Source organism: Cibotium barometz, chromosome 38 (genome assembly GCF_041138505.1).
Source record: "Cibotium barometz isolate CiBa-2024 chromosome 38, ASM4113850v1, whole genome shotgun sequence".
Lineage (NCBI taxonomy): Eukaryota > Viridiplantae > Streptophyta > Polypodiopsida > Cyatheales > Cibotiaceae > Cibotium > Cibotium barometz.
Genome location: NC_141083.1, coordinates 30700177 through 30721176, shown reverse-complemented (window position 1 = coordinate 30721176; position 21000 = coordinate 30700177). Strand labels below are relative to the sequence as shown.

Sequence of the window (21000 nt, the reverse complement as noted above, 5' to 3'; positions counted from 1 at the left end):
TAGGCTTGTGGAAAAGAACCTTTCCTTTTAAAAAGTTTAAAAATATAAAACTCTTCTATACATACATACATACATACATATATACTCATTCAATGAGCAAATGACTTGATGGTGACAACTAATTGTGAGCCCCGATGCATTTAGGCATGTGTAAAAAATATGTATAAAAATTTATCCTTTCTCCTTTATGTCAAAGATCTCTTCTCCTCTTACCAAGTGGGGCTCACATGGAAGGTTACAAGTAATATATATATATATATATATATATATATATAGATTCCTTCCTTTGGCCTTCATACTACATAGCAATGTAACTTTGCAAGGCGCGAAGTGACGTGGATGAGGTCATGATTGCACAGCGTAGAGGCATCAGGCCATGATGATGTACTACCTTGGGTCTCAAGGCTTGGGAGCTTGCATTTTATTATACACGGGGTGTAATAAAGTGGGGAATAATATATTGTCGACGACCATGTGTTTTGAAGACTACCGGGTCCCGGGATTCCCCGCGCCGCAAGTAAAGAACAAGGCCCGTTCTTCACGTTTCCTTTGTAAAAACCTGCTGGCTCACTCGAAGTCCCGCACTATCCTAAACGCTCTCCCTTTCGAGATTTTCTCTCAAATGGATCCTTCGCGGCGATGGAGGCTGCAAGAGGCGGAGGGCCCAACAAGCAGCTGCGGCCAAGCCAAAAATGGAGTGGTGGTTTGCCGTCAAGGCCCGTCCACGCTGGGCTTTCTTCTTTCCGGTGGAGCTCTTCTGGTGCTCGTACTGATGTGTGGCGTAATATGGCTGATGATTAAGAAGAGGGGCCGAGTTGATACAAATGCTACCTCTGAGCAATCGCAGGAGCTCGAGGACCATGATCTAGAAGGCGAGAAAACAAGGGCAGAAGCTGCTGCAGCGCGAAGCAGTTTGGACGGGGCGAAGCTTGTGTTGTTCCCTGGCGAGGAGGAACCCCGCACCTTGGCGCTGCCCTGTGAATTGAAAGTGGAGATTGTTTGACCACCACGAAGCCGGCGTCCCGCAATCGTAGCCTCGTGTCTTCTGTTTGTGGCGGCTGTTCACCATGCTGGTGCGCTTTCCACCCTCTAGTTCCAAGTTCCACAGGTTTAGACTTTAGTAGGGAGCCTTTCCATGCCCCCTCGCTCACATAATGCCTCCTCCATCTTCCTCGGCCGGGCTTGTAGGCTGAGATTTTCGTCGTCGTAGAAAGAGGACAACCATAATAAAACCATAGACATTTTTAATTTTTTAGGACAAAAATTTCTATCGATTCAGAAACATATTAAAAATGTCATTTTTTGATCTTTCAAGTGATTATAATACCAATTTTTTATATTCTAGCTTGTGGATAATCTCTTCATTGTCATTATCATCACCTTCAATATCAATAGAAATGTCTTTCTCTATTTTTATTTCTTTACCCGGTCTATGTGTTTGCTCTTCCTCCATTATTTCAATTGTTTGCGTATTTATCTTATATAAATTCTCTACTATTTCATCCTCATTAAAGGCATACCTCAAATCGTCAACTTTATTCTCCATCTATTCATGAACCAATCTAATCTGTTTGCGTATTTCAATTGTTTGCGTATTTGTCTTATATAAATTCTCTATTATTTCATCCTCATTAAAGGCATACCTCAAATCGTCAACTTTATTCTCTATCTATTCATGAACCAATCTAATCTTGGATGTCGAGCATCGAAATTTTGTTTATTAATAAAAATGTCAAAGATATCTTTCATTGTTATGTTAATATACCATTGTCCTCCATAAAGCATCAACTTTTTGAAGCTCCATACTTAGATTTATGGGCAGTGACTAACCTCACTTACATTGTACTTAGATTTATGGGCAGTGACTAACCTCATACTAGCTGGGGTAGCTCATTTTCATTCTGATGTACTTATTTGATGTTTATATCATTATGAGTTTTTTCATTATTGGGATGTTAATTAGTGGCCAGTGCGGATTTTTCAAGTCTCTTGGTGCTTAAGAGGCCATGGAAAATCCGGGCCTTCCCCATAACATCGTACCCAAACATGCTCCGATGGGAACCAAACTTTGCAAGCACATGGGTCCCATGCTTGCAAAGTTTGGTCACAATGGGAGCATGTTTGGATTGGTAATTAGCAGCCAGTGCGGATTTTTCAAGTCTCTTGGTGCTTTAAGAGGCCATGGAAAATCGGGGCCTTCCCCATACCATCGTACCCAAACATGCCCCGATAGGAACCAAACTTTGCAAGCATGTGGGAGGGGCCCACCCCCACATGTTTGCAAAGTTTGGTCACAATCGGAGCATGTTTAGATTGGTAATTAGCGGCCAGTGCGGATTTTTCAAGTCTCTTGGTGCTTAAAAGGCCATGGAAAATCCAGCCCTTCCCCATACCATCGTACCCAAACATGCTCTGATGGGAACCAATCTTTGCAAGCATGTGGGGGGAACCACCCCCACATGCTTGCAAATTTTGGTCACAATTGGAACATGTTTGGATTGGTAATTAGCGGCCAGTGTGGATTTTTCAAGTCTCTTGGTGCTTAAGAGGCCATGGAAAATCCGGGCCTTCGCATACCATCGTACCCAAACATGCTCCGATGGGAACCAAACTTTGCAAGCATGTGGGCGGGACCCACCCCCATATGTTTTCAAAGTTTGGTTACAATCGGAGCATGTTTGGATTAGTAATTAGCGGCCAGTGCGGATTTTTCAAGTCTCTTGGTGCTTAAGAAGAAAATCCGGTCCTTCCCCATACCATCGTACCCAAACATGCCCCGATGGGAACCAAACTTTGCAAGCACATGGGAGGGGCCCACCCCCACATTTTTACAAAGTTTGGTCACAATCGTAGCATGTTTGGATTGGTAATTAGCGGCCAGTGCGGATTTTTCAAGTCTCTTGGTGCTTAAGAGGCCATGGAAAATCCGGGCCTTCCTCATACCATCATACTCAAACATGCTCCGATGGAAACCAAACTTTGCAAGCATGTGGGGGGGACCCACCTCCACATACTTGCAAAGTTTGGTCACAATCGGAGCATGTTTGGATTGGTAATTAGTAGCCAGTGTAGATTTTTCAAGTCTCTTGGTACTTAAGAGGCCATGGAAAATCTGGGCCTTCCCCATACCATCGTACCCAAACATGCTCCGATGGGAACCAAACTTTGCAAGCATGTGGCAAGGACCCATCCCCACATGCTTGCAAAGTTTGGTCATAATCGGAGCATGTTTGGATTGGTAACTAGTAGCTAGTGCGGATTTTTCAAGTCTCTTGGTGCTTAAGAGGCCATGGAAAATCGAGGCCTTCCCCATACCATCGTACCCAAACATGCCCTGATGGGAACCAAACTTTGCCAACAAGCATGTGGAAGGGGCCCACCCTTACATGTTTGCAAAGTTTGGTCACAATCGGAGCATGTTTGGATTGGTAATTAGCGGGCGGCGAGTGTGGATTTTTCAAGTCTCTTGGTGCTTAAGAGGCCATGGAAAATCTGGGCCTTCTCCATACCATCGTACCCAAACATGCCCCGATGGGAACCAAACTTTGCAAGCATGTGGGAGGAGCCCACCCCCACATGCATGCAAAGTTTAGTCATAATCGCAGCATGTTTGGATGCTAATTGCGGCCAGTGCGAATTTTTCAAGTCTCTTGGTGCTTAAGAGGCCATGAAAAATCAGGGCCTTTCCCATACCATCGTATCCAAACATGCCCCGATGGGAACTAAACTTTGCAAGCATGTGGGAGGGGCCCACCCCCACATGTTTTCAAATTTTGGTCACAATCGGAGCATGTTTGGATTGGTAATTAGCAGCCAGTGCGGATTTTTCAAGTCTCTTGGTGCTTAAGAGGCCATGGAAAAATGGGGCCTTCCCCATACAATCATACCCAAGCATGCCCCGATGGGAACCAAACTTTTCAAGCATGTGGGAGGGGCCCACCTCCACATGTTTGCAAAGTTTGGTCATAATCGGAGCATGTTTAGATTGGTAATTAGTAGCCAGTGCGGATTTTTCAAGTCTCTTGGTGCTTAAGAGGCCATGAAAAATCGGGGCCTTCCCCATACCATCGTATCCAAACATGCCCCGATGGGAACCAAACTTTGCAAGCATGTGGGCGGGACCTACCCCCACATGTTTTCAAAGTTTGGTCACAATCGGAGCATGTTTGGATTAGTAATTAGCGGCCAATGCAGATTTTTCAAGTCTCTTGGTGCTTAAGAAGAAAATCCGGTCCTTCCCCATACCATCATACCCAAACATGCCCCAATGGGAACCAAACTTTGCAAGCATGTGGGAGGGGCCCACCTCCACATTTTTGCAAAGTTTGGTCACAATCGGAGTATGTTTGGATTGGTAATTAGCGGCCAGTGCAGATTTTTCAAGTCTCTTGGTGCTTAAGAGGCCATGGAAAATTCGGGCCTTTCCCATACCATCGTACCCAAACATGCTCCGATGGGAACCAAACTTTGCAAAACATGTGGGGGGAACCCACCCCCACATGTTTGCAAAGTTTGGTTACAATCGGAGCATGTTTGGATTGGTAATTAGCAGCTAGTGCGGATTTTTCAAGTCTCTTAGTGCTTAAGAGGCCATGGAAAATCTGGGCCTTCCCCATACCATTGTACCCAAACATGCTCAGATGGGAACCAAACTTTGCAAGCATGTGGGGAGAGCCCACCCCCACATGCTTGCAAAGTTTGGTCACAATCGGAGCATGTTTGGATTGGTAATTAGCGGCCAGTGCGGATTTTTCAAGTCTCTTGGTGCTTAAGAGGCCATGGAAAATCCGGGCCTTCCCCATACCATCGTACCCAAACATGCGCCGATGGGAACCAAACTTTGCAAGCATGTGGGGGGGGCCCACCCCCACATGCTTGTAAAGTTTGGTCACAATCGGAGTATGTTTGGATTGGTAATTAGCAGCTAGTGCTTGCAAAGTTTGGTGATTTTCAACAAACAATATGGTGATGGTGATTTTCAACAAACGATATGATAGCCAAAGTGTTAAAAAATTAGAAAACCATGAACATCAACTAAAATGCAATGAACCTCAATAATGAGAAAACTCATAATGATATAAACATCAACTAAGTACATCAGAATGTGAGCTAACACAGAGCCACTCTGGGTTTAGCCACTAACTCAGAAGATCAAGGTATTTTGAAAATGAGCTACCCCAGCTATTTTGAGATTAGTCACTCCCAAAAAATCTAAGTACAATGTAAGTGAACTAACCCAGCTAGTCTGAGTTGTTTAGTCACTATCAAGATAGAGATCCAGTCAGCAGCACCCTCTCTAGCTCTCAACTGCTCTAGAATGCTCTCATGGTCATCCACTCGAAGCCGAAAACGAGGGTGAGAACTATGTTTTCGGCTCTGTACTTGATCAAGAGTTGTTGAAAATACAAGTGAATAGGGTGTGTGCGGGAACAAGCCCTTGGTTAGAGGCTATAAAAGAGATTGAGTAAATGTGAAAGAACTTGTGAAAAGGTGAGAAGAATCTACTAGGAGAGAATAAAGGGTAGCATGAGAGAATTTAGGAAGTGTGGAGATATTCTGGGAAGTGTGGAGTTATTCTAGGTGATATTCAGGGAAAAGAGAAGAGGTGGAGAGAATCAAGCAAGAGGTGGAGATATTCTGGGAGTGAATCATGGAGAAATCAATGGGATTTGATGCTTGATGTAAACTCTATAAATTGAGGCATAGCCCTAATGAGAATTTGCTGGTTTTTGAGTATCCATGCCTACATTAATCTATTTACTAATTACCCACTAATTACATTAATCACTTTATTAATGATGTTGATTCTAGTGTTTGATCCACCATAGCTCATCATTATGCTCAAATTTCAACATGGTATCAGAGCCATGCCTAGAATCCATTAGATTTATGAGCCTATTGGTTAATTAATCAAGATTAGTAGATAATTAGGAAATAATCCAAATTTTAGTTATTTTTCACTTCACCCCTTCACCCCCAGCCAGTGGAGGACTCCATTCACCTTGCACACTCACAATTAGGGCAAGCCCTTCTACAACAAGCTAGCCAACTCACTTGGCTTCAAGCCCATCAAAACGGCGCAGCAAACTGCCAGCGAAGGAAGGAGGAATCGACGATTCGGCCGGCGTATTTTTTTTGAGTAATTTGCAGATCTCTCCTTCATCAAATCAAATGCTTCTAATTCCTCCTAGCCCAAGGTGTATTCAATCATGCTCTATAAGCTGGTGAAGACAGAATTCAATTTCATCAAGTTTACAGTGAGATCCAAGCTCTTCATCAAATCTACAGGTGACTTTGGTAAAACAGAGATTAAGCTTTCAATATTTGGTCAAATCTTGTGTTTCTTGGCTTAATCCTCTACTAGACTCATTGCTATTGATGCCTTTGAAAGCATTTGAGCTCATTTGAAGTCTAAGGCACCAGATCTGGACTCCCCGCATACTCTGTTTTTTGCACACAAAACAGAGCATTAATTTGCTAATCAATGATTAATCAGTGCTAATCAATGTATTTTGGTACAATTGAGGGTTCAAATTAACCATTAGGTATCTGATACAGATCCCTATAACTTCAGATTGCAAATCGGAGCTGGTTTGATACTCCAACCATCCTGTACAAATTGGTTACCCTTAATTTAATGTAATTTCTGGTGATTTTATGCTGATAAATTTGTTGTAATCATCTATTAAACACCAGATTGAGTTGTAAAAGAGTAGACACTGCCCTTGAATCTTGAAATTGGATCAAGAGGTAAGACCCCCTTCACATCACCATGAGTTCAGCACAGGAAATAGCCAAATTTAATGGGGAGCAGTTTTATACATGGCAGACAAAAACCATGTATTTGCTGATGAGGAAAAATCTGTGGGGATTAGTTGAAGGGAGAGATGAATGCCCAGAGAGAGGGAAAAATGAGTCGAAGAGCAGGAATGAAAAAGCTTTGGGATTTATTGCACTCATTTTAAATGATGAAATCATTCATCACATCACAGGGATACAATGGGCAAAAGATGCATGGGATGAACTCAATAAATTATTTGGTACACAAGCAAAAAATTCAAAGATAAATCTGTTAATGCAATTCTACAAATTGGACATGAAGGAAAGTGAACCTTTAATCACACACTTGAACAAATATAAAAGCATTAAGCAACAGCTCTGGCAGCTATTGGCAAAAAGGTAGAAGATGATGAAGCATTAGCTGTACTTCTGAAGAGTGTGGACAAAGGTGATTATGAAAACATTGTAGCAACACTAAAGAATGTACCTGAATTGAAGCTACAAGAGATAGAAGCAGCTCTACTAGAGCAAGAGAGCAGAGGCAAAGAGAAGAAAGGGCTCGACTCAAAAGCAGGAGAGGAAAAAGCATTCTTCACCCGAGGAGGATTCTCTCGAGGACGAGGACGAGGAAGAGGCAGAGAAGGAGGAAGGACCTTCACTTGCCACAAATGTGGAAAGCCAGGACACATGGCGAGAGACTGCTACAGCAAACCCAGTGGAGAAGGAACGACATCGGCAAACTTAATGGAGGCTCCAAAGGAAGTGGAGTCAGATCATCTTTTCTGAGAGAGAGAGAGAGAGAGACCCCACAACCCAATGTAACCTGCCCCAACAAAGTAAAACCACCTCTAAGCCACGATGATGTAGGCCACATGGTAGATGTATGTGTGAGCACTTTAGTCAAGGTCGCGGGCACTTATAGTAGCCTTGGACACAGAGAGAGAGAGTGTCAAGGACTATGGAGTTTAGGGACTTGAGACACTAGTCACGACGGACTATCAAGTAAGGGGAGGCAAACTTGGTATAGAGTCTAGGTGTACTAGGAGTATTCACTTGAGAGGAGGTGTTGAAAATACAAGTGAATAGGGTGTGTGCGGGAACAAGCCCTTGGTTAGAGGCTGTAAAAGAGATTGAGTAAATGTGAAAGAACCTGTGAAAATGTGAGAAGAATCTACTGGGAGAGAATAAAGGGTAGCATGAGAGAATTTAGGAAGTGTGGAGATATTCTGGGAAGTGTGGAGTTATTCTGGGAGATATTCAGGGAAAAGAGAAGAGGTGGACTGGGAGTGAATCATGGAGAAATCAATGGGATTTGATGCTTGATGTAAACTCTATAAATTGAGGCATAGCCCTAATGAGAATTCGCTGGTTTTTGAATATCCATGCCTACATTAATCTATTTGCTAATTACCCACTAATTACGTCTTAATTATTTGCTAATCACTTTGTTAATGATGTTGATTCTAGTGTTTGATCCACCATAGCTCATCATTATGCTCAAATTTCAACAAGAGTGAGCCTGGTAGCAACCACTAGATGAGAGAACTGAAATGCCTCTAACTCCCACTTCCACTGCTGGAACTCAAGACTCCCCCGATGAAGTCGAATCTGCTGGTAGAACCGGCCTGCCACAATCATGCTATGGGCGTCAAAAGAAAACCCATGATCATCCATTGGTCAAGGATGCACTTTGGCCTAGTGCAACTCATCAGATAGTAGTCTAGTCCCTCGCTATTTCCCGCACTGGCAATAACAGCAAATACATCACCCTCCTATAGCAAATTTGTCACGTCATCATAACTGACCATGAACGCAGGACCTGTGTGCTTATCAGACAACACTGGATGTGAAGGATGCTCGGGGGAGAGGAATGTCTGTATCCATGCATCTGCCCATCCTCTCGAGGCACAATGTGACCAATTGCCATCCATACATGCTCCACAGAAGCATGCAAACCGTCGTGTGTAAATCGTGGGGGCCGCCATGCATGTGCTCCTGATGGAATGTAAACCCAAGGTGACGACTTGAACTCTGCGCCACAACCATCCGACCAAACCCATCGTTGGCCATGTATGATCCCACAATCTCCTAAAAAATCGTCATGGAGACGAAAACAGTGCTGCACAAAATGTGCATCATGTGAACGATCATCACTGATATAGAAATGATACTCTCAAATAATGACACGGGTCTCGGGGGTACTCGCTATCCCATCTACATGAGCCTCTGCATGTCGATAGCTAATGTGGACCATAATAGCAACCTGGTGAGGTAAGCAATACAGACGTTTAGGATACAAAAAATCAAATAAGTAATATAGCTCAAACACGAAACAAATATTACGAAATATAACCATTACCTGCTTTGAGAAGTAATACTCAGATTGTATCTCCTGAAAAGGTGTGAAGGTGTAGTTCTCTGCAAAATCAATCAGAGAGACGACCACACCAATAGGAGACTCTGCCGCCAGGCATGCTCGAAACTGACGATCCTGCCACTTGGCACAATGACTATGCCATATATAGGGGTAGATCTGCTCCCTAAATGTGGCTGTGAAGTGACAACGTGGTGTATGTTTGTCCACGAGGTGCAACTTCCTGGACTGACCACCACTCTGGAGCTGGTGTGTCACATACTCATAACGTTGCCATGGCACTATCTCTTGGTCACTTGCATCAAGATCTACCATCTGTAGATGTGCAAGTGAACCACATGATGTGCGATTACTCTCCACACAAGGCATCCTATGGAACTGGCCATCCTCCGTGTGCGTGCACACAAAAGAGAGTGGATGAAATCATGAGGACTATGAGGCAACTCTCTATGCCCACTAGGAGAACGGAACACATCATAAAAAAGTTTGAAATCAACATGGTAGCGACAACAACATGTGTCACACTGACGTGAGTACCTCACAAACCAAGGCTTACACCCCTCAAATGACCTTTGCCCAATTTTAAGCTCTCGATATGAAGCCACAAACTGAGAATACAACTCAATTTGGGTCATTTCAAGAAAGCAAGCACCATGCTTAATGAATACTCCTCTTGTCACTCTCTTACACAAAGCTTTCTTGAAAACTGGCAAGGCACAACAATTCTCCTCCCAAAAACTTTCTATCAAGGTTCTAGTGGTTTCATCTAGTAGGCGATCATGCCTAGCTACACGACCACTACTCGCCCACAAAGCACCAACCTCATTGGCATCTAAACTTTGTCGTCTAATAGACCCAACTCTAAGTGCGTGTGGTGCTATATGGAAAGGATGCGAGATGTGGCACTAACCTTATCCTTCATTTGGGAGCTACTTATGGCTGCCACAATAGCCCGTCGAGCAGCCAAAGAGTCCGCAGAGTTCCTCTTCTTGTTAACTATATAGGAATGACGGAACACTTTGTAGCACCGCCATGCCAGCTCTCCTCTCTCTTCGACCTCCAATGTCGGAAAGCGCCCCTGCAGAGTTGGCCATGTTGGGCAGATCAATCAAAGCATCAAGCACACATACCTGTGATGAAGGCGTGAGGTCTTTGAAATAGGAATGGAAGATTGCATGGGCACAACGATGTGCCCCTGACTTTGATAGTTCTTTCCTATCCACACCATGGGCGCCCAAAGGAGGGGGTGGGTTCTTGTAGAAGAGAAGGTGACTCAGGAAGGGCGGGTTCATGTGGATTATCTAAACTAAGGGGTAGTGGGGGGGAAGAGGGCAGAGGGAGAGGAAGTGGAAGAGGGCGAAAGGTGTTGCTCGTTGACGTGCTCTCCACTCTCTCTTTCTCTCACGAGCTACCCTTCTCCTCTCCTCCTCGTGAACTTGGTGGTGGACGGGGGAAAGTCTAGTCCTATCACGTTTCCGACTCCTACGACTTTGAGAACCCATTCTCAAGGAAGCTAAGAGAGAAAAAATTATAAAGGCTCAATGATGGGATAGTACTAGAGATAAGTGTGGGATAGTACTAGAGATGTGTGATTATATAGGAAAAATAGGTTATCCACTTCAAATCTCATTGGATTTTCTATCTAAGATTGATTGGATAATTAAGATAAACATAAAGATAATTAAAGATAAACTATTATCCACTTAAAAATTAATATTATTAATAATATTTATTAATAAGTCTAAATATTTATCATTACTAGATATATAAATATATATCTTTAAATTTATCTTTTATTTTATAATTATATAACTATCTTTTTTTATAATGTATTTTTTTCAAATTTTATTCAAAGATTTATTCTACACAAAATATTTTCAAGAAATATTAAACTTAAAAATTTATTTTTTTAAATTGAATAATATGAACTTTAATAATAATATTATTGATGTAATTCCAAAATATAATCCTTTAAAATTAGTGATTTTAAATTCTTTTATTTAATAAGCTATATATATTTTATTATTTAAAATTCTATATTCTATTTCTCTAAATTACTAAATTAACTTTTTCAAAAATATATTTTTGAAAAAAAAGGGGAGGTGGAAAGGAGGTGCCACGTGTCACATGCGTGCATGACACGTGGCATTCTCTTGACATATGGCACTATTATGGTTGATGTGGCAATTCCATGATGTGGCATGCCATGTCACAAAGTGCGAGGTGGCATGCAAAGGTGGCAAGATAATGTGGCATTAATGATGACTAGGATGATGAGGTGGGGAGTCAACTAGGTTGACCATGTTGACATGGAGGGTGGAGGTGGCAAGGTGAGGTGGCAAGCTGCTTATGTGGATCCTCTCGAAGCTCATGTGGACATAAAGTGGCATGCATATATAAGATTTGTGCCTACCCAAGCCTCACACATGGAATGATATCTAAGCTTTGAAGTTTACCAAGCCTAGATTTCCAAACCTAACTAGGATTGGTTTTAGACTAGAAAAGGGGAAAGTGGACACAATATGGGAATTTTCACTTGGGAGGATTGAAAATGGACCTTCCCATACTCAAATTAAGCCAAATTTTTTTTAATAAATTCATGGCAACAACCGTATTGATCCCTAGAGTTTTTAGATTGAAAGATTCAATATTTAATTTTCTAGAATTAAATTACAATTGATTTAATGGGCCTGTGATAGTCATAACAAATTTTCCAAAGTAAATCTACAAAAATCCAACCATTAGATGATTGTGCTTAGTTCTTTACCAGTCATCATGCCACCCCGGTGGGATTTGGTTTTCTATGGTTGCCCAAGTGTTGGCTCTCAGGTAGTTGGTGCAGTATTAATGCAAAATGATCCAAACATAGAATTTATGTGTCCAATTTACTTTGCAATCACGGTGATGATAGAGGCTGAGAGAAGTTCTACATAGGTTGAGCAAATGATGTTGGCTCTCATGTTTGAAACTAGGAAGTTCAAGTCTTACCTTTTGTCTAGACCCTTTGTTGTTTTAACAATTCAGAACACATTTCCTTATGTTTTAACAATTCAGAACACATGTCCTTATGTGGTTCAACACATGAATATCTCACCAAACATTCCAGAGTGGATCTTGGAATTGTAAGAGTTTGAGTACACCTTTTTGGTGGAGGATAGTATCCGAGATAGATTAGCACATGTGTTAACATACCGCTATCATGAGAAGAAGGTGGCCCCAAAAGCAAGGAAAGAGAAAGAAGATCCAAAGGTAGAGGAAAATTTCACTAATCCATTCACATTGCATTTTGATGGAGCTTATAGGAGGAAGACCGACTCAACACGAGCATGGTTCATCATTCTAAGCCCAGAGTAAGAGGTGGTCCTTTAGGAAGGTAAAATTCTATCTGATGTCCATTCAAACAATGAAATAGAGTATGCCACCTTAAGATAGGATTGGAAGCTTGCTTAGGATAGAAAATTACAAGGTTGATTGTAAAAGGAGATGCCATGCTGCTAGTAAAATATATTCAGTGTGTTTGGAGATGTAAGAATTTTAACCTCTTGAGTTGGTTAAAGAGAACGTGGGGAAGAGGGAGAGATTGAGTTCATTGTAAGCAAGCACGCACACACAAGAGAGTGCAAGACATAAGAGAGATATGGATGGTTGATTTTTCTTCTATCTTATTCTCTTCTCTACAACCTTATAACTAAAAGATAAGAGTACATACCTAAAGGGAAAGTACTCTCCTAAAATAACATACAAATGGTTGGTCCATAGTGTGAACCTGACTATAACTATGCCATAACTCTAGTACTCTAGAGTGGATGTCACATAACCTGTTATCCACTAGCCTGCCATAACTCTAGTACTCCAAAGTGGATGGTAGAATTGTCTTCTATCTTATTCTCTTCTCTACAACCTTATAACTAAAAGATAAGAGTACATACCTAAAGGGAAAGAACTCTCCTAAAATAACATACAAATGGTTGGTCCATAGTGTGAACCTGACTATAACTATGCCATAACTCTAGTACTCTAGAGTGGATGTCACATAGCGTGTTATCCACTAGCCTGCCATAACTCTAGTACTCCAAAGTGGTGTCACATAGCCTTTCATTCACTAGCGGCATATCAACAATACTCTCACCAACCATGCCAGTGGCATAAATATGGAAGCTATCATCCAAGGGGATCATTAAGGTCTGTCGTCGTCGTAACACTAGTTGAGCTCGATTTCTCAACACTACCCCTCGAGCTCAACTCCACACACTACTGTCCAAGTAAGCTCCTAAACTTGTGGAGCTTCTCTGTGCCCAATGCCTAATCCTTTTTCCTGACATATACCAGATCTACATCATCTTGATAGAACCTTTTAGGTTACTAGCCAATTGTATGCTACTCATGTTGTCAGAATTATGGCCTATCCACGGGCTCCCCCATATCACCAAGTATCTTCTAAAACGAAGCTACCTAACAAGTTGTTATAGTAGCATCCCTGTACTCTACCTAAGTATTCAACAAGGCAAGTTTTGGTTACATCTTACTGCTCCAACTTACAACATTACTCCCAAATGAGAACATAAAACCATTAGTAGATCTCCTGTTTGCAATACTACCGGCCCAATCATCATTTGTGTACCCATGTAGCTATATCTCTGAACAACCCTTGTAGAAAAGTCCATAATTAATTGTGGATATTATTGTAAGGTTCCTCCTCATCCCTACAAGATGTATAAGCTCTCCTCTCAGTCCCCTATAATCATCCCCTATTTCAGAATGCAAGAAAACATTGTTTTCCCTTGTTTTTGGCCTCGAGAGAGAAAATGTTATAGAGAGAGGTAACACAAATTTGAGATATTTTTGAATACAAAGTTTCTCCTCATCCCTACAAGATGTATAAGCTCTCCTCTCAGTCCCCTATAATCATCCCCTATTTCAGATTGCAAGAAAACATTGTTTTCCCTTGTTTTTGGCATAGAGAGAGAAAATGTTATAGAAAGAGGTAACATAAATTTGAGATATTTTTGAATACAAAGTTTCTCCTAATATCTAAGATGAATTCCCCTAAAACAAAAGTTTAAAAAGATTTTTCCAATGTGCATTAGAACTTAATTGAATATGTGTATTATTAAAGACCTTAGCCTAAGGGTCCACATTTTGAGAAATTTTTGACTAAGGTTCAAATAAGGTTCTAAAGGGCCAATAGGATTAATACAAGTGTTGGGATGACAAAATTACAAAGAATAAAAGAAAATACCCCAAAAATGAGTAAATGCTCACATAAGATGAAGAGTAGTTAAAAATTAAGGTTTATTAGTAAAAAAATCAATTTTTAACACCTTTGTAAGGAGGGAGAGGTCGCATGAAGTAGGAAAATTTTTCTCATCATTACCTTGCATTTTTAATTCAAAAAATGAGATATTTTTATCTCTCCTCTCTCCTCTCTCCTCCTGCAAACTGGATGAAAAAGTGAGCTAAACTGGTCTAAATCTTGTCCAAATTGGGTCAAACTGAAGCTGGAAGCCTCTAGAACCGAGTTGGACTTGGTTAGTGGCCTCCCTCACCTATAAATAGACCCTCATTCCTTTGTATTTTTAACTTTGTGTATTTACATGCCAATATTATCTTCATTTTAGTGTAATTCTATTATCCCTCTATTTTGCCTCTACTTTGGGAAGCTTTGCAGCTTCACAAATCTCCATCCTCTCTTGGAGATTACCCTCCCCATCTTGGTGGCCAAGCTTGATTTGTGGGCTTCACTTCTTTGTAAAAGAATCAAGCCAAAAATCAAGGGTAAGGTTTAATCCATGGTGTTTTTCTATCTTTCTCAATGGTTATCTTCTTCCCAATCCCTCTAATGCTTGGGAAACTTTTTAATCAATGGTTTTTTCTTGAAATCAAGCTTTTTAATGATTCATAATGTTTAAGTGATTTAATGCTAATCTTTATGCTTAATTATAATGCTAATCTTTATGCTTAATTATAATGCTTTTTTTAAGTAAATATCTCCTTTTGAAAGATTAATCATCTTTATGGTTAGATCCTTGTAAGAAGGATGGATCTTATTGATAATCTTAATCAAAACTCTAGGCTTGATAAGCTAGAGAAGATTAAATATTTTTATGATTTAAATCTAGTTAAAAATGATGATTAATTCTCTTAAGCTTGTTTATGATTAAAAAATCATATTAATTTATTTTAAGTTGAAAAGAGAGTTACGCTCACATTTTTATAAGTATTTTTACATAGGAATGATGAATGGATATTTTAAAGAATAACCAAGATATTTAATAAAAAATTATGCTTATAATTATGATTATAATTAAGTTATGTATGCATAAAAAAATTATTTTAAAAGAGGAATTTTCACCACATTTCATAGTTATAAGTATTTATTTAAGATTAGAAAATTGAAAATTCTCTGAAATTACAACAAAGCTATGGTAAAAATTTCTAAAAAAAAGATAAATCTTATTTTTATGCATAAATTTAATAAAGCAAAAAGAGGAATTCCCATCATATTCTAGGCATAGATATTTTTATGCTAAAAGAATGATTTTTTTTATATTTATGGAAAATACTTTTATAGTATTTATGCATAATTGTTTAAATAGAGAAAAGATAAATTTTTGTTATATTTATTTTTTCATGCCTAAAAAAATTTAGATGCAAAAGAGGAATTTCCACGATATTCTAGATATAAATAATTTAAATATTAAAAGAGGAATTCTTGGCATATTTCAAAACATGGTATTTTTATTTAATTAAAAGAGGAATTTTCATCGTACTTTAATTAGAAAATGTATAAATTAAATTCGGTGTTAAAGAGAAGGTTTCACCATAATTTCATGTTGATAATTATGGTATATTAATGTTGAGGATCAAAATGGAGAAAAGAATATTTCTATGCGAATAAATCAATAAAATGATGTATGCATATTCACAAATGGATTATTGGAAAAAGAGTTATCTTTATAAAATTCCATTATTCTCAAATAGAACTATTTATAATTCTATTGTGATGAGGAAAGAATAAATTTTCATAATTTTGGATTTTTTCCTTACGATTGGAAATCAAATAAATGGAAGAAAAATCCTTAAGAATCAAAGCTAGGATTAAACCCGAGTAATTTATGGTTAGAAGACCATGACCACGTGAGAATGGTGGGCCAATAAGATGCTTGCCCATCTGTTAATTTATCAAATAAATAGAAGAAAAATCCTTAAGAATCAAAGCTAGGATTAAATCTGAGTAATTTATGGTTAGACCACGACCACGTGAGAATGGAGGGCCAATAAGATGCTTACCCATCTCTCAAATAAGAAACTAAGCAAAACCTTATGACCATTCCCATTTCTTCAGTACGAAGAATGGACTACCGGTTTAGAGAAGTTTTCCTTAAGACCTGAAATCGACGCAAAATAAGTTAGAAATTTTTTTGTAACTGATGGGTGGGTTACCAAGATACTAGAATTGTGATTTTCATTAAGAAAGTCTGGATACTGATAAAAAGGGTCTAAGGGGATCAAACTCAACGGGAAATTCTTACTTATAGAGAAACTCTATTTTTTCTAAAGGATTGTCTTACGCCAGAATGCTGGAGAAAGCATTTGGTGGTTTAATCTAAGGAGAATTACGTTGTAACAACTGGTGGGGAGTCATTGAAGGACATCTCCTGCGCACAGCAAAGCCTGCCAAGGTCTTGACCAGCCTCAGTATGGTTAAAATGGTGCACTTCTAGTACGATGGGAGAGGACCGATGAAGCGGTCCTTGAGTGAAGTGCTAGGACACCTAAGGAGGATCCTAGAGGGTTCTGACTAGGCGATGCATGGGCTTGCGATTACTAGGACACCCATGCGTATGTCGAGGAAGATATGGATGGACTGATAAGGAATTATCTATGTGAACTGGAACTTGAATTTGGATCTTGTTGGTTGACTAGGTGGTCTTCAATGGAGAGTCCAGATGATATTTTTATTGTAAAACAATGGACTAGATATTTTGGAGGATTATGATCAAAATACAATGGTTTCATTTCAATTCTTCTTTAAAGACAGCTGAATCTGTAAAAGGCAATTTCATATTGGGTGTGTAAGTGGTGTGTCTAAATTGTATTTTGCATAAGTGCTGGCTAGGGAGCCTAGGAACTCTTTTCCCTGGTACCCGAGATAAAACTCAACCAAATTTTTATATAAAGGGATCCCACCAATATAATGGTTGGTGGGCGGTTGGCTAACCGGTTGGATCAGTGGATTCTTGGGATACAGTTAGATACGTTCAAGTTACGTTAGTTAGAATAAGTCCCAGGAAGATTCTTGTTCTGTGGGAAAGAATCAATGTTGTGCCTCGCTTAAGGGAAAAAAGCGGTGATTTCTATGAACCAAGTGCAAGTCCCTTCCTTGATCTGGTCATGTGACCTACGGGTTTGGTCGGAACAGAAAAGCTAGTTAAGGCCTTGACTTGTTAGATAAATTTTTCGTTAGATGATTTTCCTGGGTGGTTGAATCACCCATGCTTTCTAGGCGAGGGAAGTTTTTCTGGTCTTGATTTCGGAGGAACCGCCAGATTAGTCTCTCTGAAAATTCGTGGGTGAGGCCCCGAGTGGGAATCCGTGCCCTGTGCGAGAGGCTACTACTTCCACTGCTGGCACCCCCCCAGAGGAGGCCGCACAAAGAGGACAAGGGTCTCACAGCTGTGGTATTAGAGCTTTGTTGAAATCTTAAGAAGAAAAAATAAATTTTATCAGAAATTTATAATAAAAACTTAGAAAGATGCATTTTTATGTTGTATTCTCGTTCAAATTAAGCTTCATTAATAATGAAGACTTTCAATCCATGAATTTGATTTTATAGACGGACGTTCCATGTTTATGTGGTATTCTTGATCTTACTCAATCTCAAGATATGACTGCTTTTGCTTTTGAGCATATCCTCTCCTCCGCTAAATAACGACTTGAACGAGCAGAGCAAGACTCGCAAATCATTTTGAGGAATTATATTTTCTAGACCCGGCTAAGAGACGACAACATAAGTGGCACGCAGGGCAATATGTCCATGCCTCTTGCAATCAGCGCCCTAATGCTAAGGAAGAATATCTCTTTAGCCATGGTCCTGTTGAGGCTAAAGGTTGTTCGTGGTGTTATCCTGTATCACCCCACAACTCAAGATTTTAGGCTTTCTTGTCATATTTATAGACTTCTTAGATGTTTCATCCTAGGAAGTAAGATTGTAGCACCTTTGGCGATAAGGGAACAATTGTATCACGGCATGTCAGTAGCTCAGTATCGCCATCTCCAAGCTTATACCATAGAGGTTTTAATTTTCTGGAGCCATGTTGCTCTATGTATATATTGCAAACCTTATGTAAGTAAAGAATGTTTTGTGAAAAAATTCTAGTTATCTAAGTGATTTGACTATATCAGATATCAAGTTTAAAGAAATAAGATCTATTTCCTCGGACGTATGTCGTAGATCTTTAATAAGATCGATTATCTTGTTTAAAGTAATTATTTTCGAACTTCTTAAGTCTTAGGATCTCGATGACAAAATGAAATAGAAATTTAACGATGTATCGTTTTGGCAGAATCATGAGACTCACGAACCATGGTAGACAGCCAGATCCTCTCACAAATGAGGAGGAGCTTGACTCCGATGTTCACAAAGCCCTTCACAGATCTCAACTAGGTCCCTTTAAGGGTGAAGGGGAAAACTTGGGCGAGGTTGTGGAAAAGTGGATCGAAGCAATGGAAAAATACTTTCATGTCACTCGATACAATGAGAAAAGTAAAGTTGCTCTTGCAAGGCTGAAGATAGTAGAAACATCCAAAGTAGCATGGAGAAACCACTGTGAGACAAACCATCTGGAAAAGAACACCAGACATGGAATGATCTCAAGACATACCTAAGGAAGAGATTCTGTCCTCCCGGCTTCTTGGAAACTAAGATGAATGAATTCTTGGAGTTAACCCAATGGAGCAAAACTATTGAAGAGTATCACCAAGCGTTCGCTCTTCTCCTCAAGTACTCGCCACACCGCTGGACGAAGAGCAACTCATGGCCATGTTTATTCGAGGAATGAACGAACCTTTGGACACCCTAGTAAAGAATGCCAAGCTAATTTCCATGGCTGAAGCAGTGCAGATGGCGAAGGACTTTGCCAAGGCCTTTGTTGTCACAAGGTCCCGCCAAAGCCAGCTCCCTCATCCTTCAAAAGCTTCCAAACACTGGGAAGTACTTCCAGCCTTACTGTAGAGTGGTTCTCTCTACCGTGCAATATAGTACTCATAGAGTACTACCGATCAACAAATGTGTTAAGAAACACAATGTCAATCCGAAGACTCGACCCGATTAGTGCATGAAGGCTTATCCCATGAGGGAGAGTTCACATACACAAACCACCACTTGACGATTCAACCATTCAATTACCTCAATCAATCTCTCAATCCCTTAAATCCACTACACTAATCAAGAGAACAAGCAATGCATAGCAATCTCTTAATCCCATTCAAACATTGATTAAATCTTAGCTTTTCCTAATGCCTGTAAACCCATAAGCGTGCTTCTACTAACCCACAAGCTTAAGCAAGCAGAGAATGTAACATTCACAAACCCACAAGCTCATAGAGAGAGTCTATCCATGAAAAGCTCATTGCCAGTGAAGTGGGCAAGAGCTTGCATCAATGGAGACTATACACACACACACTACAAGCATGTAGCATACACAAGAGAAAGAAAGAAGCATTTAACTAATCATAGATTAATCTACTTCAATGATGCTAAACAAATTAAGAGAATGAAGTGGAGCTATACTCATTGGAGCTTAATGCTCATTAGAGTACAATAGAGAGAGAGTTAGAGAGCTGCCATAGCTTGAGAGAATGAAGTGGAGCTATACTCATTGGAGCTTAATGCTCATTAGAGTACAATAGAGAGAGAGTTAGAGAGCTGCCATAGCTTGAGAGCTCAAGAGCTTCACTCAATACCTTATGAGAATGGCAAAAACGTGCTTTCTTTAGCTAACATCTCTTTTGTAGAGATGCCACTAACCCTAACCCTAGGCCTCTTTCATACATGGGCGGACAACCCCATAAGTGAGCCTTGATTAATACACTTAGAACTCTCATTTAGAACCCACATTGGCCTAAAACGATTTACATTGCACTTCGGCACAAAAATATGGAAAAATTATGTGCGTCTTTATGTTCCCATGGCTACAATCCTGCTCTCTCGCATTAATTGCTTCCGGCCTCCTTCCATAATCCGTGTTCCCGTGAGTGTTCCCATGGAACATTCCCCCCTTCCTAAATCGCGCACGTCCTCGGGCGCGGTAGAAGTAAAAGCTGCAAAAAACTTGACATTATGAATTGGCTGTTGAATTTGACATGAAGTACAGTTACGAACAAATTTTTCAGCATCCGCGTGCATGGTAGGCCACCATTTCCCATCCTGAGATATACATCGCACACAAGTAGTAGCTGATGCATGGATTCCACCGGTACCCTCATGTGCCCATTCCAAGATCTCCTCATATTAGTCAGGGTTAGGTATAAGCCGCAACACTCCATCATTACCCTGACGATATAATCTCCCTGGGATTAACTTGAATGGTCGCCATAGGTCCACATTGGGACCCGCTAGTTGTATCTACCCACTTGTCAAAATTTCTAAGATGGGTTCAGACCATTTAGGAGCTGTCTCTACAAGGAAAAGTGTTGAATCAAACATATCATCATCCACACCCACAGGAGCTTCGCCAGAGGTGATTCGAGACAAATGATCTGCCCTAAGATGAGTTGTTCCCTTTCGGACTGCCACTTCAAAATGAAACTCAAGAAGGATGACAAACCACCTCACAATCCTTCCA

The 21000-nt window shown here is 40.2% G+C and overlaps 1 protein-coding gene across 1 annotated transcript; it reads left to right on the top strand.

Annotated features, from left to right (window-relative positions):
- The first annotated feature begins 472 nt into the window (after positions 1 to 472).
- LOC147616591 (uncharacterized) lies at positions 473 to 1410 on the top strand. Its single transcript, XM_086777176.1, has one exon. It carries the CDS (start codon positions 473 to 475, stop codon positions 1001 to 1003), a length of 531 nt encoding a protein of 176 aa, XP_086633302.1. The 3' UTR covers positions 1004 to 1410.
- Positions 1411 to 21000: the final 19590 nt, after the last annotated feature.